Genomic DNA, 27421 nt, shown 5'->3' on the forward strand with positions numbered 1-27421 from the left:
CATGATTTACTTTTGATAAAAACAAAGGTTTATTATTGTATGTTCGTTTGGCATTTTATTTACTGTATACCCTTTAAATTTGCTTATTGAAAGAACAACAACAACAACAGCAGCAGCAGCAGTTTGTTGTAAAATGTATTTGAAACCCATGTATTTGGTACTTGCTACTTTATATCTTTACTCTTTCCTTTTATTATTTTCATGGCTTTGGAAAACTTGTCTCGGATGTTTCTCTGCGGCGCTTTTTGCATAACTCTGTGTTGTCGACACCAACCTTCGTTGCAATTTCGTTCTAGGAATGAAATACTTTCTCTAAATCTTTAAAGTCTGTCCACGAGCATATGTATATTATATATTTATAATTCGTGCTCACTAGGGGTGTAATGGTATGTGTATTCGTACCGGACTGTTTCAGTACAGGGCTTTTCGGTACGGTGCACGTGTGTACCGAATGACGGAATGCAATATTTTGTGCGTGGAACATAAGTACATTTTCGTGTTTCCAAACGAACATATTAAGTGGCAGAAGTCTCCGCGTTCAGTGCAAATCCCGCCCTGCAGCTGATTCTAATAAGGCCGGCAACACACTGGATGCGTGGCGCAAGCGTCTCAGCTGTGTAGCGTGTCCGTTTTGAATTCGGCTCCCATGTTAACAGGTTAGAGCTTGCAGACTGCCTGCGTGAGACGCGCTGAAAACGCGTGTATGCTAGAAATAGAACCGACGCCTATTTTTCACGCGACACGCAAGCGTATTGGAAGCGTTTCCAGGCAAAATAGAATAGTAAAATATGTTTATATGTCATGTTGTACACAAATACATATTAATTCATGACACTTTGATGTTTGAAAGTCTATAGGTTGACAAATTCAGCTATAAATGTAATTTAAAAAATAAATTAATAATTATCGATTTTCAAATATTGCACCTGTCAAACATAGTCTATTTTGCCATCAATACTGTTGACGGTGTCCTTTATCAGTAGGCTTTATATTTATGCTCAACATGAAGTGTAGATATTGTTGTCATGAAGACAAGAGCCTGGTCTGTCGGCGGTCTCCCTGTCACCTACAGCAGCAGCAGCGCGCCAGCGCCGTGTCAGAGCCGCGTCAGGCACGATTCTGGTGAAGCAGGCCTACAAGCTGGGATTGGTAATGCTGCACTGTAATCATAGTCATTTATTTATATTTTTCATTATATTTTATTATATGATATTGGTTTGAGACTGAGAGTATTTTATTTAGTGGAGAACTGCAGCAGTATTTTATTTCTTCTTCTTTTTTTATTTTATATATTTTATTAAAAAGTATTTTTTAAGTGTATAGTAATAAACAACCTGCAGTTTTTTTGCGTACCGTTACACCCCTAGCGCTCACACATTATATTAATGTGCTTTCACGCTACTACTGCGCTCTCGCTGCTGCTTCTGTACTGCATACACATAGTGTACACGCACTGCAAACAGAGTGCGTTTGAACTTTGCGAAACAAATCTATTTCAACACCAGATGCACTGCTACAATGAGCTCTATGACCAGTGTCTAGACATTGTCCATGGGAGTGTTGTTGGTGTAACCCATGGTATCAAGGCAAAAACTGAAGAAGATCCAGCTTGTATACGTTGTCCGAGAAATATATAGTGGTGGTGGCAAGACTAATTATTGTCCACCTTGACCTTCGGGTGGCATCTAGCTTCTGCAGAAGTACCGTTGCAGATTCTTCCACTTCCTCCCTGGAGCTTGCCTGCTGGTGGACATGCAGGAGGTGGCTGCACTCTCCATCCCAGCCCGGCATGTAGTTTGTGTTAAAGCCACGGGGGATGGTTTTCCTTGCTGCCCCAAGGAGTACTCTGCAGTAGGCTGCATACCCAGCGTCGGCGTTGTCTGGGAGACAGGATGATGTCTTTTCTGTCTCCTCAGTGAATGACTGCCAATTTGCCTTACGAAAGTTCCATCTCCTGACGGGTTTCCCTGCAACTGGCTGCACCAGGGATGGGACCTTTATGATGGACGGTCGGTGGTGTGAGCGGGGGAACCTATCCAGGACACGTCTCTCTGGCTTTTGAGCCGTGTGCCACACAGCGAAAGCCAAGTCCGGGTTGGTGTGGGTGTTCCAGCGTGCTGAAAAGAAGCTTGGAGGTTCTTTGGGGTCGAACAGTAGCAACCCATTGGCACTGGAGGCCCATTGGCTTAATGTCTCTCCATTTGGTGTAGTATGACTGTAACCCCAGTCTATGTGTTTGCAGTTAAAGTCCCCTGCATAGATGGCGGGTGCAGGTGCCGGTGGAAGTGATGTCATGGTCAGCATTGATGGTGGGGGCTTGTAGACATTGACAACCGTTGTGGTCTGCACCTTAGTGGACAGCCATTCGATACTCGAGCCTGGTGGAGATTGGCCAGTGGCTGTCCAACTAAGGTTGTTCCTTACAAAGGTTGCAAGTCCATGCTGTTTGCTGTGGGTAGACCCAGAAAGCTGGAAACCGGGCAGTTTGAGGATGTTATCACTGTCATGGTGTGTCTCCTGGAGGAGGACGGCTGCTACTTTGTGGGAGTCAGCGAGATGGTAGATGACTTCCATTTTGGCGGTGGTAAGGCCCTCTACATTAAGTTGGAACACCGACAGACCTTGGTACTCGATGGTCGGGATGGTCACTCGTCCTGACATGGATGCACCATGTCCCTTCGGTCTCTTGCACCTCGGTCTGCCAGCTAGATGATGACTGGTTGGCGACATTAGTTTCGCAAGCTGGTCTTGAACCATTTCTTGCTACTCACGGAGGAGGCCGCGTGAAGGCTGTCGTCATCTCCTCAAAGAGCTGTCCAAGGATGTCAGGGACAAGATTGTAGACCTCCACAAGGCTGGAATGGGCTACAAGATGAGGTGACAGCAGTTGGTGTGATTTATTAGCAAATGGAAGAAACACAAAATAACTGTCAATCTCTATTCAAGATAGCCCGTCTTGCAGGGAGGCAATACATTTTGGAGCCCGACTGGAAAACACAATAGCCCTGGGACGTTGGGCTAGCAATTTTGCGAGCCCTGCACCAAAGATCGATCCAGTTTGTGAACCATTAGTTTGCACACTGGTTTCGTTAAACAAAAGAATAATCTGTTCACAAATCAGATCATGAACTTGCATTACCGAGCCAATGATGATATTGATCATTTCAAATAAATAAAGACTTCAAGTTCATCTGTAAAGCACATAAAGCTATCGTTTGACTTTATACACTTTTATTTAATGCGTGATTCATATGGATCTGTTAACTGAATGCAAAGTGTGACTTCTAGGAGAACTTTTGTGTCCTGATGATGAGCATATATGCACGCTCACTAGTAGTTGCGAAATGAACAGGCGGCTGCACGCAGTTTTTTTTGTTGTTGTTATTTTAATGGAGAATCAGTTGCCGTATTGGTTAAAATCCCCAAAATGTTTACTCAAATATAAAATTAAGAAATTACAAATAAAAAGTAATCACTTTGGTAGTCTAAAATATACTTTTCAGATGTAACTTTAATCTGATTACCCCTTATTTAAAATGTAATTATAATGAAATACAGTTACTCATACACTGTAAACCCTAATAAGTTCACAGAACTAAAAAATATTTCGTAACCGATAACACAAAAATATTTAAGTGATGTTTTTAAATGTTTTAAGTTTTCATAAGTAAAAATAACATTTCCAGTTGCCTTAAATTATCTGTTATCTTATAAATATTGATATTTCTCAACTTAGAGTAATTCACTCAAAATTTTCTCTATTTTTCAACGCCTATAATGTGGGAAATACACTCAAATTTAGTCTTTTGCTGTCCATCCTCAACCTAACCACAGGCTCTACTCTTTCCACAACGGTAACACTACAAAACCAACATAACAGAAAACTTTGTAAATTCTAACATAATACAACATTTAAGTACTAACTTATGTACCTCTGTTAATCTTGTGTAAAAACACACAAAATAACACTTAATTTCTACATTTATTTTCCTTGTTTTCTGATGCAAAGCATGCTGGGAACTAGAAAACACAATCATTTTAAGTTCACTTTACAACAACAAAATTTTTAGTTTACTGAACTTATTTAAATTAAATAATAATGAAAGCTCATTTAATTTGAGTGCATTTAACTAATTTTATTTGATTAATTTCACTGTTCGGTTTTACCGGTATTTAGTTTTTTTTTAAGACGTAACGCTGTTACATGTATTACATTACTCCCCAGCCCTATGTGTGGGTGTCATATATACAGTACGGACCAAAGGTTTGGACACACCTTCTCATTCAAAGAGTTTTCTTTATTTTCATGACTATGAAAATTGTAGATTTACACTGAAGGCATCAAAACTATGAATTAACACATGTGGAATTATATATGGAATTATATACATAACAAAAAAAGTGTGAAACAACTGAAAATATGTCATATTCTAGGTTCTTCAAAGTAGCCACCTTTTGCTTTGATTACTGCTTTGCACACTCTTGGCATTCTCATGATGAGCTTCAAGAGGTAGTCACCTGAAATGGTCTTCCAACAGTCTTGAAGGAGTTCCCCGAGAGATGCTTAGCACTTGTTGGCCCTTTTGCCTTCTGTCTGCGGTCCAGCTCACCCCTAAACCATCTCGATTGGGTTCAGGTCCGGTGACTGTGGAGGCCAGGTCATTTGGCGCAGCACCCCATCACTCTCCTTCTTGGTCAAATAGCCCTTGATGCCTTCAGTGTGACTACAATTTTCATAGTCATGAAAATAAAGAAAACTCTTTGATGAGAAGGTGTGTCCAAACTTTTGGTCTGTACTGTGTAATATATATATATATATATATATATATGAGAGAGAGAGAGACACACACACACACACACACACACACATATATATATATATATATATATTAGGGATGGGCGTTTTCCACAAATATCACATTCGAATATTTGAGCTCACAGAAAACGAATATTCGAATATTCGTTTATTTAAATTAAGTTTAATGAGTCAGACGTTATTTTTCAGCAACATCCGTTTTCGTCATTTTGAACAAGCTTACAATAAGCTTGAACATTACACATCGTGTTTTGTAGCTGAAAAACTTTAACAATGCGTGCAAACAAACAAAAGTACAGATTAAAAGCAAAAAAAAAAAAGTGAACAAAGAAAAAAACGTAAACCATCCTGCAGCAATTAGGCTATTGTACAGAATGTAGCTTACACTTAACTTTTAAACTGTCAGCAAATCTTTTTTGCTTTTTTTTTCTATTGTTTCAAATGTTCTTGTTAAGAAATACGGGCATGTAAACATGATTGGGGGAAAGTCGGCTCCTTAGTCTGTTAACAATAAGGCCGGCCACGGAGAAAAGGCGCTCTGATGGCACAGACGTTGGCGGGACTCAAAAATAACGGTGTGCTAAGCGAATAAGTTTTGTGAAGCGCTTCGTGTTTTCGTTTCACCACTGAATGGGATCCTCATCTGGTGGAATACATGGCTCCAGCAAGAACTGTTCCCACTCGTCTCGGCTGGACTCTCTGTAATCATCGCTGGAGAACTGGCTCAGCCTTTTCCGACGAGTGGGCATTGCATCCTCTTCATCGTTGGTGACGGCGGCTGCATCCGCACCACTCGCATCAAGGAAAATGTTCTTTTTTTTCTTTCTTCTCTCATGTTTTCATCGAGAAACCTGAGATGTTTGTGCCGAGGGTCTAGGGCAGACGCGAGAAGAGGAGTTTTCACTGCGTTCTCCAAGTTAGCGGTGTTTATTCGTTGCTTGAGAGATGCCGCAACAATGTTCTTGGATCACTTTCTGTGATTCTCCACGGCATATTTGAAGTACTAGAAGACCGCAGTTCTTTTAGGGGGCGTTCACATATCGCGTCTTTTGCATGCTCAAGTTCGTTATTTCCAATGTAGGCGCGCGGTATGCGCGCTCATAATGGAAGCGACGCGGTCGCGATGCGCTCGCGGTGCGACGCGGTCCCGTTTTTTCCAGGCGCGTCCGCACCGCATCGAGTTAAAAACATCTCTACTTTCAGAATGCCGCAAGCGCACCGCAGGTCATGTGAAAAGAATTAAACATTCAGCTTCATCCTTTCCCGTAACAACGTTGAAAGCTCAGCCAAGATGAAGGAACAGCTGATCATAGCTGTATATGGATTGCCATTTTGAAATAAATTTAGTAGCAGAGCTACTGAAAGCGATTTTTTTGTGCTGCAAATCCATTTATCCTTTGCTGAAATTTCCGCGTCTTCATGGAGAGAACTCGTCGCCTCAGGAGCGCTTCTGCCCAATCGCTTTGGAAAGAAGGAGAAAGCGGCGCGCATAGCCTTTTCCACGCCTTAAGCGCGATATGTGAATGGCCCCTTAATCATTCATTAATTATTTTTTTGCTTGCATACACCTTCAAATATGCCGTGGAGAATCACAGAAAGTGACCAAATTGGGTTTTGTGAACTTTTTTTTTTTTTTTTTTGCGAAATTCAAATATCATTTTTATTTATCGAATAATTAGAGCAGAACGAATATTCGAATGTTCGACTATCCGTGCACATCCCTAATATATATATATATATATATAGAACATTTACATTTGAATTACATCTCGACTGAAAATAATTTATTTCAGTAAGTTGTACCAGACATACATGTTTAATTTTGCCTCTTAGTTTGTGGTGAAAGGATAAATCTAAACTCCGGTCCGGTTTCAACCCTCTCTTCTTTAGGTCTGTTGGGATGAAGCCCTGCATGAAAGACAGCCATAAGGATGCAGCACTTCGCCCCTGCCCAATACTTTCAACAGCAAGTAACCCAATCTCGGTTTTGAAAGGATATAAATAGTCATACTCAGAGGGGGAGGACCGGCCAAGTCTGGCCAGCTGAGCCATGACACTGCACAACAACCTGTGCCCTCATCCAACCACACGCACTAACACACTCTTCAGCTCCCAACCGCCTTTTTTGGTCACATGCCTTCCATGCCTGTCGTGTGTGGAGTAGAGAGCACAAAAGCTGGTTGTGAACACCACCCTTTTGGGTAGCTTCAATCCCCGATGGGCCACATGCTCTGGTTTGGATGAGCCTGTGATCCTCTGAATGCTGGAACTTTTACTGGATCTCAGCCCTGCTGACCGCTACTAGTTTTCATTCTCACAACAGATAAACAGACCTGTGAAGAGGGACACGTTTAGAGAATGAGAGCAACTCTAATTTGACCTGATTGTAATATCGGCTGGCAAACCTTGACTTACTGCTGGTCAGTAGCATACTGGCTTTGCTAGGTCAAGGTCCCAGGCGATGATTGCATAGCTTATGAGGCGGCTCCAGTTCCATTTGTCTAATGGCTTATTTGGGCTTGTAATACATTTCAGTGGCTATTCCTGGAGTCATGTAATGGTCTTATGGGTGAGGTTTGCCCAAAGCAGCTTAAAGCTGCTCCACACTTTCTAATCCTGCATTCAGACTCATGAAAAATACATTTTGCCTTCTGTCTTATTAGTGATCAATAATATAGTTTTCCTCTGGCCTTGTAAGTTCTGCTAAGCTCCTTTTAAAGAGTGTTTTGCGTGCATTTAGTGGTTTTACAGTACACTCGTGTGATTTGATGTCTGTGTGCTTTTCCTGAGGATGAGGTAAAGATAGCCAAAACCAGTATGTGTTTTTCTTTAAGCGTGGTTCATGTAAGAGATGATACTCGAAATGTAAGGGGATGCAGTAGCTTGAGTTACCTTCCATACACACCCATCAGTCTGTGTAGCTTATTTGTCCACAAGCGTTTTTTGACGTCCTTATTCCTTAAGCTTTATTTTAGGTACTGCTCCTTTTATAATGCTGTGAGGAGCTAGATTCAGCTTTTGACAGGAACCTTTCATTCAAGCTGTATCTCTGAGCTTCACCTTCACTAAAATCCTAAAGTCATGCTCACAACTCATTGTTTGTGAATAAAGATTGATCAATATTGTTGAAACAGCATTTGTTCATATAAATGCTCATCTTTTGAACTTTGTTCATCTAGGAAATAGTGATGGATCACAGTGTTCATGAAAAGCATTAAGCAACTGAACTTTTTTTCAACATTGCTTTATAATAAAATGTTTTTTGAGCATACGCTTCAATCAGGATATTAAAATAATTTCTAAAGGAGCATGCCACAAGGACTGGAGTAATGGCTTCTGAAAAAGAAACTTTGCTGTCTAAGGAATCAATTCTGTTGTAAAATATTGAAATGAAACATTTTTTTTTTTCAATTGTCTTTTTGTTGAGCATATAAGACGTAGGGCTGGGCAAATGGGTTTTTTAAAATGATGTTGATTCGATATCAATTCTCAAAAGCTGCAAATTGATCTTTTCCGGAATGTATTTTGCCAAACAATTAAAAGATCTGATTAATATGAATCTTTTTTTCATTAGACCTCTCAACTAGATGTCACCCTCTTATTTACTAGTGATAGACCGTTCTTGAAGGATTTGTTCATTTTGAACAAATCTTTAAAGTGACTCCGAACAAACGAATCGTCTCTGTGATTCATTCAGTCGAGCATGCGAAACATCCTATTTCACCTCTTTTGAGACTTCTGGTTTTTTGAGTTGTTCGTTCATCACGTGACTAGGGATGGGACGATAACCGGTTTTATTGATAACCGTGATAAAATGTGCTGAAGGTTAGTAATATCGTTTAAAAATGAATTATCATTAAAACAGTGTTTGATTATCGTGGTTTTAATAACTCACTATTAAATCATGTCCAGCCAGCAACAGTCTGACGCAAGCGCAGCGCACAATGTTTTTTTTGTTTTTTTTCGAGAAGGAATGGCGAAAGTCAGTGACTTTTCTATGCTTTTCTATGCTTCTACACTTTTCATTGTAAGGAAGGAAATGCCACAGAATTTAATCTCTCTTTAAATTAAGTGCATAGAGTTGCTTGTTTTATTAGTTGTTTGTTGATTATTAAATATAAAACTGTGACGAGTGGGGCGGGGCCGAGGGACATGGGAGCGAGGCCAAGGGAGTGATTGGAGATGAACTACACCTGTTCGACCCGCCGGTCTCGAGGCCCATGGAGGAGATGGAAGGATATAAAACTGGAGCGACGACAGTGAAGGACGAGAGAGGACCAGGCCTGGGCTTTTAGTTGTGTTTTGGGTTTTATTTTGCGCGCATCAGTCGTCCGTGAGGGGCTGATGCGCTGTTTTTGTGTTTATTTTGTTATTAAAATGTTGTTGATTGTCCGCCGGTTCCCGCCTCCTTCTTCCGGATGAATACGAAGGTTTAATTCATTACAGTGGTGCCGAAGCCCGGGAGAAGGAAGATCCCTCTGCTGAAGATCCCTCGCCGCTGTGGTGAATCCGCGGTGCCATCGAGCTGGCGAGGAGTGTGCCGCCATGGACGCTCGAGGCGGTGGGCTGGAGCGAGTTGCCGGGGACGGGCGAGCTCGTACCGGCCGCCCACGATGTGGAGAGACGGCTGCCGTCCGTGAGGGAGCGGAGGAGTCGGCGCCGTTCACCAGGTGGCCGGAGCCTGCTGCCTCCGCCGGAACAGGGAGGAGCAGGGAACGGGGGACTCCTGCCGGCTGCCCAAAACCGGAGGAGCCGTTGCCGTCCACCGGGCAGCGGAGGAGTGTCGTGCCGTCCGCCGAGGGCCGTCCAGTGCCACCGCCAGGCACCGCGGAGGAGATCGCCCAGCTGGTGGAGGGCCGAGCAGCGGTGCGTCTCGGAACCGGAATGTTTTTTTTTTTTTTTTTCCTCTCTCCCCTCTCTCGTCTCTGTCGCTCCTCCTTCCATCTCCTTTTCTCAGTTTGTGCCGGAAAGAGAATTGATTTGGTTCATCTATCGAGTCTTCTGGTTTTGCGAGTCATTCATTCATCACGTGATAACCCCATAAGCTTTACCTATGCAGTCTGAGCCGAAAAAAGACTTAATAATAACCAAATAACTCTATTACCTTTGTCACCACATTCAGTGTTATGAAAAAGAACCATCATCACAGAAATTCACACATTTCTATACTGTAAGAAATAAAAACTAAAATGAGACCAAAAACACAAAAATTTGAGACCAAAAACGCATCACGTAACTGTAAGAGTGGATAATAATTATGGAGATGATAATAGTAATAACTATGCACCTGTTTGTAAGGAAATTAATTTCTCTATTCAATGCTGTCACGTCACGTGACAAAAGAACCCCTCGAAAGATGAACTAATCAATTCTCTTTCCTGCTCAGACAGCATAGGTTTAGTTTATGGGGCTGTCACATGATAAAAGAATAATTTGGGAAAACCCAAAGACTCTATAGATCAACTAATTAATTCTCTTTCTGGCACGGCTGTCACGTGATGAAGGAACGAATCAAACCTGAAGACTTTTCAGATAAGAGGTGAAGTGAGCTAATCATGGGCTAAAGACCCAGGTAAATAACAAATTAATATTTTCTGTTTGTTATAGTTTTATAGTTTCATATTGTTTGTAGTGTGATCAATGTTTGCTTAAGTACAAGATGTGTTAGGGAAGTAACACGTAACATTTTAATTACATTTTGCTAAAATGAACGAAATTACTTTAAAAAAAAAAAAAAAAGATTAGTTCATTTTGCTGAATGAAAATCAAAGGACCGAGTCAGTAAATTGATCCAAACTTCCCATCACTCATTTTTACCTTGTGCAATGTTACAACAGAAAGCTTGTCACTTGGTCAGAGGCCATTAGCCCTGCCTGGCCCATTTAAAGCATTGGCTCGCACTGGCCCGACAGTGGAAAAGTGGCTATTCAGTGCTTATCATGGCGGATATACTGTTGACATGAACCAAGAGCAAAGCAATATGCGCGATTTTGTGCAATGCTCCGGTAAAATTCTATAGTAATACAAAAAATTTGTTTTGTTGTTTGATATCATGTGTAAATAAGGCGCCCTAATTTCCGCATTGAATGGCAGATGGTGCAACTCTTTTGTTTACGCAAGCGCAGACGACGCTCACGGTGTTTTCGCTGTGTTCTCGTCGTCTCCCTATGATGATATGAATGTACAAATTTCATCCCCAGTTGCTCTGAGAGTCATTTCATTAGCATTTTACCATTTAATCTGACAAAACTACTTTCATATCACATACACAGCAGCTGCAAGTTCCTCACGGCAACCTGTCAAAATAAAGTTTAGTTTCATGTGAAGAAACGGTCAAAAAATATATTACTATTTAGCTTAAGACTCAATGTAACAACAATGCTGCTGCTGCTGCTGCTACTACTACTACTAATAAATACTAATAAATCTTTATTTTTAAAGGAATAATCACATTTGGTCACATTTTCTTTTTAATTTTAACAGTAAACCTCAGTTGTGCAGCACTTTGTTTGTTTGCCAAAAAAGATAAACTTTGCAGAACAGTCGATCGCCAGGAGCAGGTTTGGGCACCCTGATAAGAGATCTAAAAAAAGGAATGGTAGTGTTTGTATATATTGGTAAGAAGCAATTAGACTAAAACAGTAAATACATATGCAATATTATTATTGTATTATTAATAAGGACGTATCATGGAACCAGTGTCATCACTTAACTTTGCATAAACATAATGGTCTGTGGTAAACACTTTTGTCGTTAGGTTTGGACCATACTAATGATGTAGAAAGGCATGAACGCTGGTAAAAAATATCAGAAATTCTTTAACCGTTGATTTCAAATTGGATTTGACCACAACTGTTTTAAAGCGTTGATCACTACTCTACATTTAGACACACCTGCTGCATATCCACAATTTGACATTGCATGGCAAATAGTACTTCCTTAGTGCCTTGTATTGTGGGTTATGATGTTATAGGTCAAGTTAATAAGTGACATAAATCAATACATTCCACTTCTACAAAGAAGTTATCATTTAGCATCATCCTAAATGTTTACCCAGTTTTTGGGAAATTTTCCGGCTCTGCATAACGGTTCCGATTCCGCATAATACCCTAACTATTTAAAAAATTGTGGTAAGGAAAAATGCACAATACTCAACTACTCAATGCTGGTTCATCTATACTGTTTATTACTTGCTGTCAACTTAATTTAAAGGTTGGCAATGTCAAAATTCAACATATATTACAGTATACAAATTTTCAGGTACCGATTCCGGTTCCATTTAAATGAACTATTGTTTTTTACTATTTTACCTTCACTGAATGTAGTTTTGCTGGAAGGTAGTAAGTAATGTTGAGTAATGCTAGTCCATCAATCAGCAGGTGCTTCAAAGTTTTTTAGACTATCAATTAGGGCGTAGATCACTGACAAGCTACGCAATATCACATTCATAATCGAATGCGATTAATCTGCGATTATGAATGCGATATTGCGTAGCTTGTCAGCGAACTACGGATCTTTGTATTAAATGCCGCTCCATCTGAACACACATGATTGAGATTTACTACTAATCAAAGAACTGGCTTTACTGACGAGATGTGCATGATGATCGCATGCGATTTATCATGCAGCCCTACTAACAATAACATTTTGCTTTTCAAGCAGGAATAAGCTGGTTGGCCAAATAGTCCATTGAGGGCCAAGACACATGTTAATTTCCCTAAATAAATGAAATCTAAACTGTTATACTTATAACCATGTATACACACACTCCATAAAGCCCATATTTTACAAATAATAATGCAGTCTGGAGATGGTGTGATTTTAATGAGTGTTTTCCACTAGGGCTGTGCGATTAATCGAAATCGAAGCGGTGCGAATCCCACATCACGGACGAGCCGTTCACACTTGCCGCACTCACGCAGCCCGTTTCGTAACGCTCGGTTATATTCTCACGCGGCCGTGCACCGCGAATCTCCACGAGCGCATCTGGCAGTATGGATGAGGCTTGACGCACGTGCACAACCTGCGCGCCTGGCTCCGCATTTAAAACTAATGTAAATTCAGTCTAACTGCTTGCTAATTTCACTTGAATGTAATGAAACATTCAGCTCATTTTCCACTTGTTTTTAAAATCCAAAGCACAATGTAACATATAATACTTTATTAAAGAAATTTCTTTCTTTAATAGTTCTTTATTTATATAAAAAATAAATTTTCCAGTGAAATTCAGTAAATTAATTCTATAAAATTAGTTATACCATTATAATCTTGATTGCTGAAAATATATATATATATAACCCCTCCCAAGACACAATTGAAAGGATTTCAGGGTTATAATGGGAATTGTATTGGATAGAACAACAGTAATTCCTTTTGGAATAATGACAAAAACAAAAGAATTTCCTTTTTTTTTTTTAACAGGGTAATGATACCAATGATACCTTCAATACCATGACTTAGGTGCCCTGTCGGTACATGTACAGCCAGACAAAAAACCGTGCACAGTTATCAAAGGTGCAAGTGTGCATACAGTCGTGGGAAAAGTGTTTGGCAGTTAAAGACACAAACGCGGCGTGTCTGTGTAGTGTGTGTCATTGGAAACAATGTGCTCAGTTATTAAAGATGCAGGGCGGTGTTTCTGTTATTTGGTTTGTGACATCCTTTATGGCAAACGGTGAATCATCAGAACACAGGCGCAAGGCTGCTCACAGCGCTTGGTCATGTGTCGCACCAGAACCATTTTCGGAACCGAAACTTAGAAATTGCTCACGGTTCCAGTTATTAAAAAAAAAAAACAGAACCGGTTCTCGGTTCCGAACCCTAGTTAGTACTAAAGTGTCTCATATTGCTTTTTGTCCCTTAAAGCAACTTTGCATCCCTCTTTTCTTGCAGACGGTGTCCTGAGCCATGGGGGCCTTCTTGGACAAACCGAAGACAGAGAAACACAATGCTCACGGTGCAGGCAACGGTCTGCGCTTCGGCCTGAGCAGCATGCAGGGCTGGCGGGTGGAGATGGAGGATGCACATACGGCTGTTGTGGGTCTACCACATGGCCTGGATGACTGGTCCTTCTTCGCAGTGTATGACGGTCACGCTGGCTCCCGAGTAGCCAACTATTGCTCCAAACACCTGCTGGAGCACATCATAACCAGCAGCGAGGACTTCCGTTCAGGGCCCGACACTGTGGAGGGTGTTAAAAGTGGCATTCGTTCTGGCTTCCTGAAGATTGACGAGTACATGCGCAACTTCTCGGACCTACGTAATGGCATGGACCGTAGCGGTTCCACAGCAGTCGGTGTGCTGGTGTCCCCTGAACACCTCTATTTCATCAACTGTGGAGACTCCCGTGCTGTTCTCAGCCGTGCCGCACAGGTACGGTTCTCCACACAAGACCACAAGCCGTGCAACCCACGTGAAAAAGAGCGCATTCAAAATGCAGGAGGTTCCGTGATGATCCAAAGGGTGAATGGTTCTCTTGCTGTGTCACGTGCCCTGGGAGACTATGACTACAAGTGTGTGGATGGGAAGGGCCCCACTGAGCAGCTGGTATCTCCAGAACCGGAGGTGTTTGAAATCCCACGCATTTCAGAAGAGGATGAGTTTGTGGTGCTCGCTTGCGATGGTATTTGGGATGTGATGAGCAACGAGGAGCTGTGTGATTTTGTGCGCTCTCGGCTAGAGGTGTGGGATGACTTGGAGAAGATCTGCAACTCTGTGGTGGACACCTGTTTACATAAGGTGAGGAGATCACAGAAGTAGTATTTAAAGGATAGTTCAGGTTATTCATCTTAAACATTTAGGAGCCAAATCACCGCAAAATCATTTGGGGAAGAAGCGCTTCTTTCACTCTAGTGATCTTGATTACATTTGTGATGCAAAATATGAAGAATTTTTCTAGAACGACATTATTTTGGTTAAAATTTCAATAACAATAAAATTTACATTTTATTTGTTTTTTGAATATTGATCATTATAGAAACTGACTAATTTAAAAGAAACTATTCGCCAAGTTCATGTGTTTTTTAATTAGACTTGACGGCTTGTTCTGTGTTTGCTCTGTGCATTAAACTCAAACTGAGTAAATAGTGACATTTTTGGGTCAACTTTCCTTTTAAATATATATATATTTTTTTTGCCCAATGGGTTCCTTCTAATTCTGTTTAATCTGTTTTACATAAGTTGCACAGCCTTATGAAGTGGAATCATTGAGTCTTTACATAATTGTTACAGTCCTGCTAGTCTCATTAGACAGACCTGCTTTGCTTCTATAAAAACAATCTCTCATCTTTTCCATGCTGCATTTACGTGTTTCATTGATGGTCTCAACAATCCAAACCCTCCAAAAAAAAAACCACACCAACCCTCTGCCTGTGTAGACACAAGCTCTCCATATGCTCAGACAGTGCCAGGGACCTTGTGAGTGATGTCGCCGCTCTTGTATCTGGCATGGATTTGCTCAAGTTGATGTCTGGGCTTTCCATTAATAGTCTGTAACCTTCTTTGTGTTTTTTTTTTTTTTATGATGTATGCCTCATTTATATACATTGGAAACTAGACTTTTTCCCCCTTCCACTTGGAAGATTTGAAGGTCTGCTTAGTGTCTAACTAGGAATAGATATCACAAATTTCCATCCGAGGTAAATATTGGCAAAATTGGAGCTGGTCTAGATTTATAGTGGTTTACAATAGAAGCGTGTGGTGTTATAAACACTTGCTTGACAGGTTGGATTTTGTCCAGTGAACTGTCTCTTTTTAACGTACCATCTCCTTTTTTATTAACCAGGGAAGCCGTGACAACATGAGTGTTGTTCTAGTATGTTTCCCCAATGCGCTGAAGGTATCAGAGGAGGCTGTCAAGAGAGAGGCCGAGTTGGACAAGTTCCTGGAGGCTCGTGTGGAAGGTAAGAGGCAGCACTTGTTCATTTGTCAGCCAGTTTTCTGCATTGTATATCCAGTGTGGAGGAAATGGCAATTTTGTTATTCCAAAAGTCCTAATACAAGACCTTAGTTTCAGTCATGGGGTTTGAAATTGCTCTCTGTGTGAGCACTGTTTGGATTGCAGTCCCCACCTCCCTCTGGTTCTTCTCTTTCAACATTCTGGCATGTTCTAAACTATCTGGAGGCTCGCAGGATCTTTCCTAGATGGGGAATATATTAATTCTGAAAACAATTCTGAAAACAAAATGCTCCAGGATTCCATTAGCAGTTTGTTGCCCCACATGTGTAATGTAATTGTCTCTCTCTGCAGAAATCATGGAGAAGTCAGGGGAGGAAGGCATCCCAGATCTGAGCCATGTCATGCATAACCTTCACCCTGAGAGCATCCCTAACCTGCCTCCGGGAGGTGGCCTCGCTAGCAAGTAAGGATCCAAAATTGCTACCAAAATATCACATCTATTCTGGTCAAGCAAATTTTGTATTTGCCCTACTATTGAAATAGGGGTTGTAAACTGCAGACACGTGACGGTGCAATATTATATTGATATCTGGGTCATGATAAAAATAAGTTATTCTTTTCATGTTGAATTATTTAAAGCTATAATAATTTGTTGCAAAATGTTTCTTTGAATAGAAGTACTGTATTTTTCGGACTATAAGTCACACCTAAGTATAAGTTGCATCAGTCCAAAAATACGTCATGATGAGGAAAAAAACATATGTAAGTCGCACTGGACTATAAGTCGCATTTATTTAGAACCAAGAACCAAGAGAAAACATTACCGTCTACAGCCGTGAGAGGCCTCTGCAGGCTGTAGACGGTAATGTTTTCTCTTGGTTCATTTCTCTCGGTTCATGTCAAATTAATTTTAATAAATAAGTCGCACTTAACTGTAAGTCGCAGGACCAGCCAAACTATGAAAAAAGTGTGACTTATAGTCCGGAAAATACGGTAATATTGTGCATTTATCTTGTGATATTGGTCCAAGATCTTTTTTCCTTTATCGAGTTTTGTTAATATTTATCATATATTGATTAATATTAGATGTTTAGTTGTGCATGCTAATTTTCCAAATTTTTTTATTCAGAACCCCAACGTCATTTGTTAATTTGCACAAATTCTATGCCCTGCCTACAAGCACTCGAGTCTTTGAAAACTGAACACCCTACAATTAGTAGTATTATAAAAAAAAAGTTGACTTTTTAAAGAAACAAGATTTCAGCATTATTTTTTGTTGGATACCCGGCGATTATGCGAAAAAGCAGATAAAGTGGCTAAGGATGCTCTTCAGTTGGAAATAACAATGTAATATTCCATTGTCTGATGTAAAACCTATATTGAATCTGTACATTAACAATGGATGGTGAATGGAATTAATGCATATACAACAAACTTTAAGAGGTGAATCCAGTTAGAAGTAATTACTGTTTTATAATAGATCTGACCAGTTTGTATATGCAAGATGTCAAATAGGACATACTCAAAACTAGGGCTGTCAACGAATATTCTAAATTCGAATATGTATTCGAATGGTTTTTAAAAAACGAATTTCGAAGGTGAAAATTAATATTCGAATAAAAAAAAAATGTGGAAAAAAAGGCCCGTGGTAGTAGAGGCGTGGTTGTCTGCTTTGCGAGTGGGCGCGCTAGTGCGCCTGAGGGTTCAGGAACAGGTCACAGGAGTCGCACTGTCTGGCACAGCATCACTGCTGAAAGTTGACGCGTCTTCATGGAAGATGCCAGCAAGTGCAGAGCCCAACTCGACCGCAGCAGAGAAAATGAGGTAAAATTGTTGACCCGCGAGATAAAGTTGTATGCAAGCTATTTAAGATACAGTTAGCATACCATTCGACAACTAGCAACATGAGGTCACATCTCAAAAATGTGCACCCAAATGAGCATGGCATAATGTGTGGAACTCCAGCTAAACAGTCACGTCTTGACACTTAACGTAATTTGCATCGCCCGCCTCAAGCACTTTGTCTGCAACATGACAAGAGGCCATAACAGATAAAATAATTTCGTTCATTTGTAAGGACATGAGACCGATCAGTATCGCGGATGGGGCACGCTTCGGGGAGTTCTGTCAAGCAATGGATCCGAGGTTTGATTATTTATCGTTTCATGTCAAGGAAAAGTTCCATGTTTACCACAGCTCGCTCGGAGCATTCAATGTCAGTTCTATATGCTGCAAAACTTCAATTAATATTAATAATATTTGTTTCAATCACTGAATGAAGCCTGCTATATTTGGGACAACAGTCGCGACCTTAAATTGCTTGCACAAAAATGTGTTTGTTCATTTAAACCATTATGCGCAGAGAACGTGAGGGTGAGAGAGCGTGAGGTCTGCAGTCTTGGCCATTAGTTGATTTCCTTGTTTTTGTGTAGGTAATACGTTGTCATATATGTTTAAACTTAAATAGACTATCTATACAAGTAGTTATGTCTCTTTGTATTATTTTTGCCTGTTATTGACGTAATGCGCGTCATTGACAACATGCGCAACCAGATGTTCGAATAGTTCGAATATTTGTGTATTCTTTAGAGGGAATATTCGAACGTCATTTTTGAGCAATTTTGACATCCCTACTCAAAACTCACTCATTCATATTTATTGAAAGGACAAGAGAGCGTTATTTGAGTGTAAAACACATTTTTATACAATGTCCAATTTTAAATGATATCAGACAACGAGAGATATACTGTATATGTCTATTTGTCTGATATCATTTAAAATTGGACATTGTATTAAAATGTGTTTTTTTCCAAGTATCTCCTGGAAGAATTTTTATCACTGATTAAACTGAAAGATTGTATATGATTTTTATCAGTACTATTGTTGATTCTTTTATGTTTTTGTTTAATGATTGTTTAAGAAAATGTTGTGTTATTGTAAATGATGTATTGAAATTCTATTGCTAATGTTGCCATGAACATAGCCATTTTTGCTGATATGGCGTTAAAACATAAATTAATTATAAAAAAAAAAAATATTCAGATTAGCACTGTCTTTAAAATAACGTAGTCCTGAACCAAATCTCAAAATGAAATCCATTTTTCATATTGTGCATGTGTACTGTAATGTTGTGATGCCTAAATTTACAGGTAGCATAGCACTTGAGAATATAATTATATAATATAACAAATTACAGGATTCAAGAGGTAAAATATAGCAGTACTTTTTTTATTACCCCTGCTATATGTGTGGATAAAGTGATATATTAATTTATATAAATATTTATACTAAAGTTAACAAAATGTTGATTCCTGGTGCAGGAATTTCAATACAGCTGGAAATATCACCTATATAGAAATCAAGAGCTAATAATATTGCAATGCTTAATTTTTTTATTATTCTCTTTTATGTTTGAAATAGTGATTTTATGCTCAATTTTGGACATCTGAGTTTTTGCTGTGAACCAGATAAACTTTTCTCACAAGTAGAGTTTTTAGAGTTCTGTCTAATCTGTTTCTCTTCTCTTCTAGACGTAGTGTAGTTGAGGCTGTTTACAACAGGCTAAACCCACACAGAGAAGAAGATGGGGTGAGTGTTTCCTTGCTGTTGTGATCTCATGAGAACAGAACAAAAGGTCACTTGAGTCTTCTTAGACTTGAGTCCATCCATTTACTCATCTTACAATTCTTTTAATGCATCACACCTGCAAATATTTGGACTTAATGTAGGTCTAGGTGATGTTTTCATCCATACATTTACTCCCCTGTTCATTTGAGAGTGATGCATTTAGCAAGTGACTAGCAAATGTCCTACTTAGGGAAGCATGTCTGGTACTTGGAGATGGCTTTATATACAGGGCAGATTAAACATCCAAACAACACTATCTTTAAAAACAGTGCCTCTGCGTTTAAGATGTAAATGCAAGGCTTTTTGAGCAAGCCTTGGCTTTGTTTGTCCGTCTGTGCTTGTTGCCACTCTGTGACGGTTTGTTTATGTCCGCATCTTGGTAATGCATACTTCAGCGAGTTTATTGCTTTAAGACTTGTGAGAAGAGACGTGTTGTCAAGCACCTGGATCTTTTGTAACCTCGTGCACACACATTCGCCACAACTTAGTTTATTTTATCACTTCTCAAGCGTGCTGCTTTCTAAATGAAAAGGCAGTGTAAGGTCATGGGCAGGTGGCCCGCTCTAAGCAGGGTCTCTTAACCGGCTCTGTCCACTGACACTGGCGTCTTGCATCAGGACAGCCAGGGAGGAGCAGCTGGCGGTGAGGAGGAAGAAGAGGGCAGCTCCGCCACCGCCCACCTGCTGGAGGTGCTACGACAGTTCCGGGTCAGTCACCGAGGTGAATATCGCCAAGTGCTGGAGCAGGCCCTCTCCACTTATCGGATGTCCTACGGGACGGGCACCACGACACGGACCGACCCCAAGGAGGAGCCTCCCTCGCCTCTACCATCCCCAGCCACTGAACCCCTCAGCTCTGAGGAGGGACAAGACGAAGCCGCTACATCACAGTCTCTGGACGAGCTCTCTGGCGCCCCCACTGCATGACCCTATTTAGTACCTACTAAACCCAGCCTTGCTATCAAACCCCTTTCCCCAGACCTTCTCTCTGGTCCAGACTGCTAGGTTGCTTTGGGCATTTTTCCTCCTTAGAGCACTTCCAGTGCAGGTTTTTGGTTGTCTTTATAGATTTGTAATAGCACTTTGGGTGGTATTCTTTTGTGTTTTTGTGTTTGTGAGCTCTGAAAACAGTAAAAGTAGCATACAGAGGACGTTTTGCACAGAATTCTTATCACTAAAAACCTGCTCTGCAACTGCAAGTGAGGTTAACCTTGGCATATCCCAGCTCTGTCTGCAGTAAGCACTTTCTCATATCTGCACTTAGCCTAGTCTTTTTAAAATGAGACATGGTGGTGTAATCTAATAGATAAGTGTTAAAAGGATTTTTACTTTCTTTCTTTCTATGACATGACATGAAAAAAATCAATGTCATGACAAAATGACATCAAGGTAAATAATTCATTTTTCGGTGAACTGTCCCTTTGAGGAGATTTGAATACTGTCACACACCCCTGAATGATTTGATCACCATTTCACACCCAAAGAGTTTACCCATATAAGTAGTTAAACATTTGAAATGGCAATGGACAATCTGGGCCATGCCAAGAATACATGTAACTGTTTGCTCTCGTGCCATGCTATACATATGTACTCTGTATTCTGGGTTGTCTTGTGGCTGATCATAGTTATAGGATATTAACGTACTCTAGTAAAAATCAGGTACAACTTCTGGTAAACTGTCTAGTGTGCTTGAGTGTGTGTGAATCAAATGTTTGAAATGCGAGATGATTTAACTGATCAAAAGCAATTCTTTCCATCTAATGGCATTTATATGTATATCTTCCCCTCTCTCCATATCTCTTTCATATCGGTTTAGAATTTGATCTGACCTCTCGAATATGATTGTCCTGTGTCTGCTCTTTGAGTGTTCACCGTTAACTACTCTCCAGGTGTGTCCTTGAGAAAGAAGCACAAAATGGAAATACACTGGCTTTATAAGCATGGACCATATGAGATAACAGAAACTTACACAATAATTTCTTCTTGCAAAATTCTTCTTTCGTCTGTTGTGCTGATCGAATCAGTCAGTGAATGTCAGTCATTAACTGAAAGGGGACAATACCTTTAGAAGGACTTTTTGCAATCTATAAATTAGGCAACGCTACTACATGATCATTCATGAATGTCTGTACACTGCAGTATTTGCACAGGGCTTCTTATCACACTTATTTTATGACCCAAGTTTTTGGAAAGCAAGCTGAATTCTGTCCATGTGGATTGTCATGTCGCAAAATATCTGATGTTCCAAACTGCTTTTGTTTTGTGATTTCTTTGGCTGATTTTATCACGCCATTTGAAGCCGATTACTTTGCTGATTTGGAAGTTAATGCATAACACAAACTGTATAATCTTCTTAACAGTTAGCATAAGTGCATGCATAATGCTGCCATTGTTATATTAAACTGTTACTAAAATACAGGCTCAGCAGAATCAAAGAGCTTTATTGTCCATAGAGCAGTATTTGCTCTCTTGGGTTCATTTATTATTATTTTTTTTTCCTGGGCAAAGGTTTGTATTCATTTTGTTTCACGCTGAAATTCAAAATAAATCAAATTTAACTATTAATATCTGTCTTTGCTCCAATTCATTATTACATTTGAGATTACAAACCACATAGAATGCTGTTAGTTTCATGGGTGCCAGTTATAGCTCTTATAAAAACTTGTTCACGCCTAACTATCCTTCATAATCAAACATGGCTTATGTTCTTACTCATGAGTTTTGTTAGTGGAAGTTTGAGGCTGAGGTAAGTGAGCTTCAAATGTGCATTAATTGTTTTAAATTGGGGAAATTTAGTTTTCTTCTCATATGGACACAACTAATTTCAGAAAAAGTATGTTGGCCCGTCCTTGCAGGTCTAAACCCCCAACCCCCACCCCCCTTTTTTAATGATTAAGCGTATTATGTTTTTGTTTTGTTTTTTTGTACACCGATTAATATAACCACTCCTGTTTTGGTTTTATACTGTTTTAATGTTTTTGGATAGTTTGTTGGCTCACATTCTACATTGGAGTCACCTGTATGTTCAGAGACACTACTGTTAAAAATTTTGGGTCTGTATTTGATGTTTTTGAAAAACATTGTTGAGGATCAGAAGTTTCTTATGCTCACCAAGATTATTTTGGGTTAGTTTATTTGATCAAATATACAGTAATATTGTGAAATATTGCATCCTTGCTGGATAAAAGTATTATTTTTCAAAAAATAAAATAAAATAATAATTTAACTGACCATGAACTTTTTATTATTATTCATTTATTTTTATTCAGAACTATGTAAATCCAAGTCCATGCTTCATTTTTCATGATTCAAAAATTAGGAAATCTTCCTTTCTCTTATTTTCTCATCTTTCACATCCCCACAGGTTTCATTGTTTCTTTTACACCCCCCAGTTCTCACTAGTAAGTGTTTTACCTTTTTTAATTTTTCTCTGTTTGCTCATTTCTTTCCCTTTCTTGTTTTCTCCCTGTCGCAGAGCGGAGGTGACCTGGATGACCCCTGGTAGCCCGAGCAGCCAACGGCTTCTGAATCCACACGAGTATGTGCTCAGTTCACACAAGAAAAACCTTTGCTCACACACTTTTTGGTTTCAATTCGGAGAGCGTCATAGGAAATGTAAAACAACGAGATTGAGAATACGTATGCTTGTTTTTTAAAGATGAGAAAACTACAGAAATCGTAATGTTTTTTTTTTTTAGAACTGCATTGTACAGTAGAGAGATTTATTTTTACTCCCACCCCCCTCCCTCCTGAAATCTGTGTCAATTACGAGCAGTGATGGGACTGCTCGAGCAGAAGTTGCTGGATGCTAATTTGGAGGCGTGAACTCTGAACTCAGCTGGAGGAGGGCGGGGCCAGTGAGCTCTGAGAGGGACAGGGACCCTCGTTCAGACACGGCTCTCTTTGAACCCCTTCACAACCACGCATGTGCAGCTTTTTGGAGGCATGATCTCAGTTCTTGTTCACCGTTTTTGCCACCCTCTTTAACCCTGCGACTCTTACAGGCTCTATCCCACCAGCTTGGACAGCAGCCACAGAAATGTAATTTATCTGTTGTGGATTTTTCTTTCTCTTTTGGGGCCTAGGGGACTTTGTTCTAGTGTCATTCATTTTGGGGCTTGCTTTTAAAAATGAAAAAAAAGAAAAGAATTACCCTAGGATACTCTTGAGACTCAATCCTGACAGCAGGAGATTACTCTCTGAATGGAGAGAACTTTATTTAGAGGAGCTTGTCACGGTGACGTCCTTACAGTCGCCTCAGAGACCGTACATAAGAACTGAACTCCTCCTCTTTTTCGCAGCACACTTCGTCACCTGCTCTCCCCACTGATTTATCCCCATCAGCTTGCCTTTTGGTTTGTGGTTTTCTCTAACAAAATAGTCCAATTTCAAATAGGTTTCCCCCTCTATCATTTTGACTCATCATTTTAAAAAATGTTTTTTATTGCAGATTATATGGCGTATTTGACATTGTTTGATTGCACTCACATTTGATTATGAAAACAAAAAATACTGAAAAAAAAAACTATGAAAGCGAAGCTATGAGAGTGTTTCTAAAGTGAAACTGCAGAAATATGTATGTGTATATAGCTATATATATTTTTTTTTCTCCTTAAACAGCGGAGTGAAAGAGTGGGAGGGGACGCTCTCTCCTCAGACTGACTGATAGGTACTTGAATATTCATTATGAGTGGTTCTGATGTTTTATTTTTTAGTAATCCTTACTGTAGGATTGTTTTCTAACTGTGCCTGTAAAAGGTGAACCATGCTCTAAGGGTGTACTTACAGGATAGTTGGCTCTGAATGAATGTACCCCTTATTTACACTGATACACAATACATATACCTTCACGCACCCATTTGTACATTCTCATGCATAACATTTTCATATGTGCATTTATTGTTTGATTAGCTTTATTGTATACATTCACATTCTTACTCCATTTACTTCACATGTGAGTGTTTTCTTCTTTTTTTCTGCGCTGTGCGATCACCGGACATACACATGTTCTGGAGGCCTTTTTCTTCCTTCCTTTTTTGTTTTTGGTTGTTTATTAATCGACTTCACCTGCTCTGGTGTGTAGCTTTAAAATGAGTGTTTAATTGAATTTTATGAGATGATTATGTATGTATATATATTTTTGCAGTTTTCCCCTCTTCTGGTACACATAACTTGTAGCCATAATTGCTGGAAAGCTTCATTTTAAGATGAATAGATTTGAGTCCATTTCCAGTTGAGATGGTAAAGAGATATATTTTGTGCGGTGAGTGCTCATGGACATTCATTTGCGTTGTGTGTATATCAACAATTATTGATGCATAGAATAACTGAGACAAAGTATTTTATTTATTCTAAAGTCTGTTGGCTTAAGAAGAGAGGGTTTTGTCGGAGGGGGAAACTATTGTCCCGTGTGTTTTGGAGAGTGTGATTGAATGCTTTTGCTCTCACGTCCTTGCTCTCTTTCTCTCTGATTCTCTCTAACCACCTGACGAGCTCATGTAATGAACGTCCCCAGTATGATGTTGTGATGTTTCAGTAGCAAACCGTGAATATGATCTGTTCTCCTCAATAAAGGATTGCTAAAGTTTGATGTTAACACAATGACTTGCTTGTGTTTGAAATGTTATCTCACAATATTCTGGGAGGGGATTGAAGGCTCCACATCTTAAATCATTTCTGAGTGAAATCACTGTTTTTTTTTGTTGTTGTTGTTGTTTTCTGTTTTCAGGAAACTATCGATCTACCTTATATTTTAATGCTGAAGCTATATTTTTGTGAAAGTATGAGACTTCCAATTATTATTCCAGCTGTAGAATACAACATCATCATCCCGGTTTCAGTATATATATGTATATATAATATATATATATATATGTATGTACAGTATAGACCAAAAGTTTGGACACACCTTCTCATTCAAAGAGTTTTCTTTGAATGACTATGAAAATTGTAGATTCACACTGAAGGCATCAAAACTATGAATTAACACATGTGGAATTATATAATTATATACATAACAAAAAAATGTGAAACAACTGAAAATATGTCATATTCTAGGTTCTTCAAAGTAGCCACCTTTTGCTTTGATTACTGCTTTGCACACTCTTGGCATTCTCATGATGAGCTTCAAGAGGTAGTCACCTGAAATGGTCTTCCAACAGTCTTGAAGGAGTTCCCCGAGAGATGCTTAGCACTTGTTGGCCCTTTTGCCTTCTGTCTGCGGTCCAGCTCACCCCTAAACCATCTGGATTGGGTTCAGGTCCGGTGACTGTGGAGGCCAGGTCATCTGGCGCAGCACCCCATCACTCTCCTTCTTGGTCAAATAGCCCTTGATGCCTTCAGTGTGACTCTACAATTTTCATATTAATGAAAATAAAGAAAACTCTTTGATTGAGAAGGTGTGTCCAAACTTTTGGTCTGTACTGTGTATATATATATTTTTTTTTTTTGTGGTATGTCATTATTCTCTGATTGGAGGCGATTTCTTTGCAGAATCATGGGTAATGTTGTCTTTTCACCAGGATTTCTGCTGCCAAACACTAAGTTTACATAAAGCTGACTGATGGCTTCACCAAAGCAAATACCTTCAATTAACCTCAGTCTATAGTCTAGTCTCAGTCGGTCAACTTTCTCAGCGTCCTTCAGGGTGTTTTCCCCATTTTTTAAGTCTTCCTTTAAGTTTTGTAAGCCATGAAACCAGTCAAACCAGCCAACTGAGATGAATCACAACATTATAAACTTTGATTCGAAGCAAAAGTATTTGAAAAGACTGTACTTAAGGGCTTTAATGAAGGAAAGTCAGAGTTCCCATGGAACATTGCAAACGACAATCGAAATAAAACGATGGATAAATATAAAACCAGGTTATTTGAAGATATTGATTGTGCTATATAGAAAGCATATTTTAAATGTATTAGAAATTAGTCATACAATTATTTTGAGAAGAACATAATGGGTAATGAGTTTTTTTTTTTTTTTTTTTTTAACTTGGAATTCTGCTGTTGAACAGTATTTTTAAAATGTTAAACTAATGCAGGCGGGTGGCTTCAACAAAAGCAGATACCAGTGATTATCCTCATAGCTCAAAGTTAGTCTGTCTTCAAAGGTTTATAAGTTAATACATATAAATCAATTCCCCTATGGGAACAATAAATGGCATTTTTACTTCCGGAATCAAACTGCTGACCTTTAAAGTTGCCCTATAAAAACTCTTTGCATTACAAAGAGTTATGATTATCATAATAATAATAAAAAAACAAATACCGCTTTGCAGCATAACAGACTGTTTTTGCATTGCTAAGATAACTGGAAGCAGCCGAGACTGGAAAAATCGAGCTTAAAAGAAATGTCAGAGGACTGACACAAGAGGGCGTGATAACTGAGTTAAAGGAGTCAAACTTTCATTAGAGTTGTGAGTGCTGATAAGCATACTATGATCCTCTGAGGGCTTTTTTATTATTTTTTTAAAACCAGTATTTAGTGTTCTTTCAAGTCTTGAGTCTTTCCATTCCCCAAAGTCATTAAAATTAAATTGATTTTATTATAGAAAAAGAAACTGTGGTTTAGCTTTAGAGGCAGCAGTGTATTTCCTCTTGGTGAAAAACGGTTGTCTTTTTGAAACTGAAAAGATCCTGTTTTATTAAGAGGATGTATGTCACTTTACTCTGGTAGTGTGTGTAAATGAAGTGTTAAAAGATGAGGAACTGAGTGCATTACACCACAGCTGACTGCATGTGCTCACCTGACTGCAGGGTGTCGAGGGCTCGTCACCTCTCACCCCATCTGCTAATCAACAGCAGAGACATCCTGAACTGTTTTTCTACACATCTGTACCTCATTACAATGTCTTCCACTGCAAAGTCTAAATCCCCTTAATGATCCAGTGTAGACCCACCCCAGTCTAAAAAGTGTCCTTGCATGGTTAAACAGTATTGTTTCCCTGGAGCAGGATGCCAAACCTGTGGATTAAGGTAATCCACACTCTTCAGGCTGAAGCGGTGGGGAACTTGAGTGGATTGTCCACAACCTCTCAGGTTTGTGGATTGGGAGATTAAGGAAGGTTGTTAAATGGTCTGAGCAGTG

General features: G+C 39.5%; 1 protein-coding gene across 6 annotated transcripts in view; it reads left to right on the plus strand.

Annotated features, from left to right (window-relative positions):
• LOC132121500 (protein phosphatase 1B-like) overlaps positions 1-24940 on the plus strand; it is a 45168-nt gene extending 20228 nt beyond the window's left edge. For 3 of the 6 annotated variants that reach the window (XM_059530967.1, XM_059530966.1, XM_059530968.1), the window contains exons 2-6: positions 13709-14554; positions 15600-15717; positions 16065-16176; positions 19244-19301; positions 19958-21904. In XM_059530967.1, coding sequence (XP_059386950.1) covers positions 13724-14554; positions 15600-15717; positions 16065-16176; positions 19244-19301; positions 19958-20266 — 1428 coding nt within the window. In that variant the 5' untranslated portion in view covers positions 13709-13723 and the 3' untranslated portion in view covers positions 20267-21904. The other 3 variants (XM_059530971.1, XM_059530970.1, XM_059530969.1) reach the window with 3 other exon arrangements.
• Positions 24941-27421: the final 2481 nt, after the last annotated feature.

The sequence above is a fragment of the Carassius carassius genome, chromosome 39 (genome assembly GCF_963082965.1).
Source record: "Carassius carassius chromosome 39, fCarCar2.1, whole genome shotgun sequence".
NCBI lineage: Eukaryota > Metazoa > Chordata > Actinopteri > Cypriniformes > Cyprinidae > Carassius > Carassius carassius.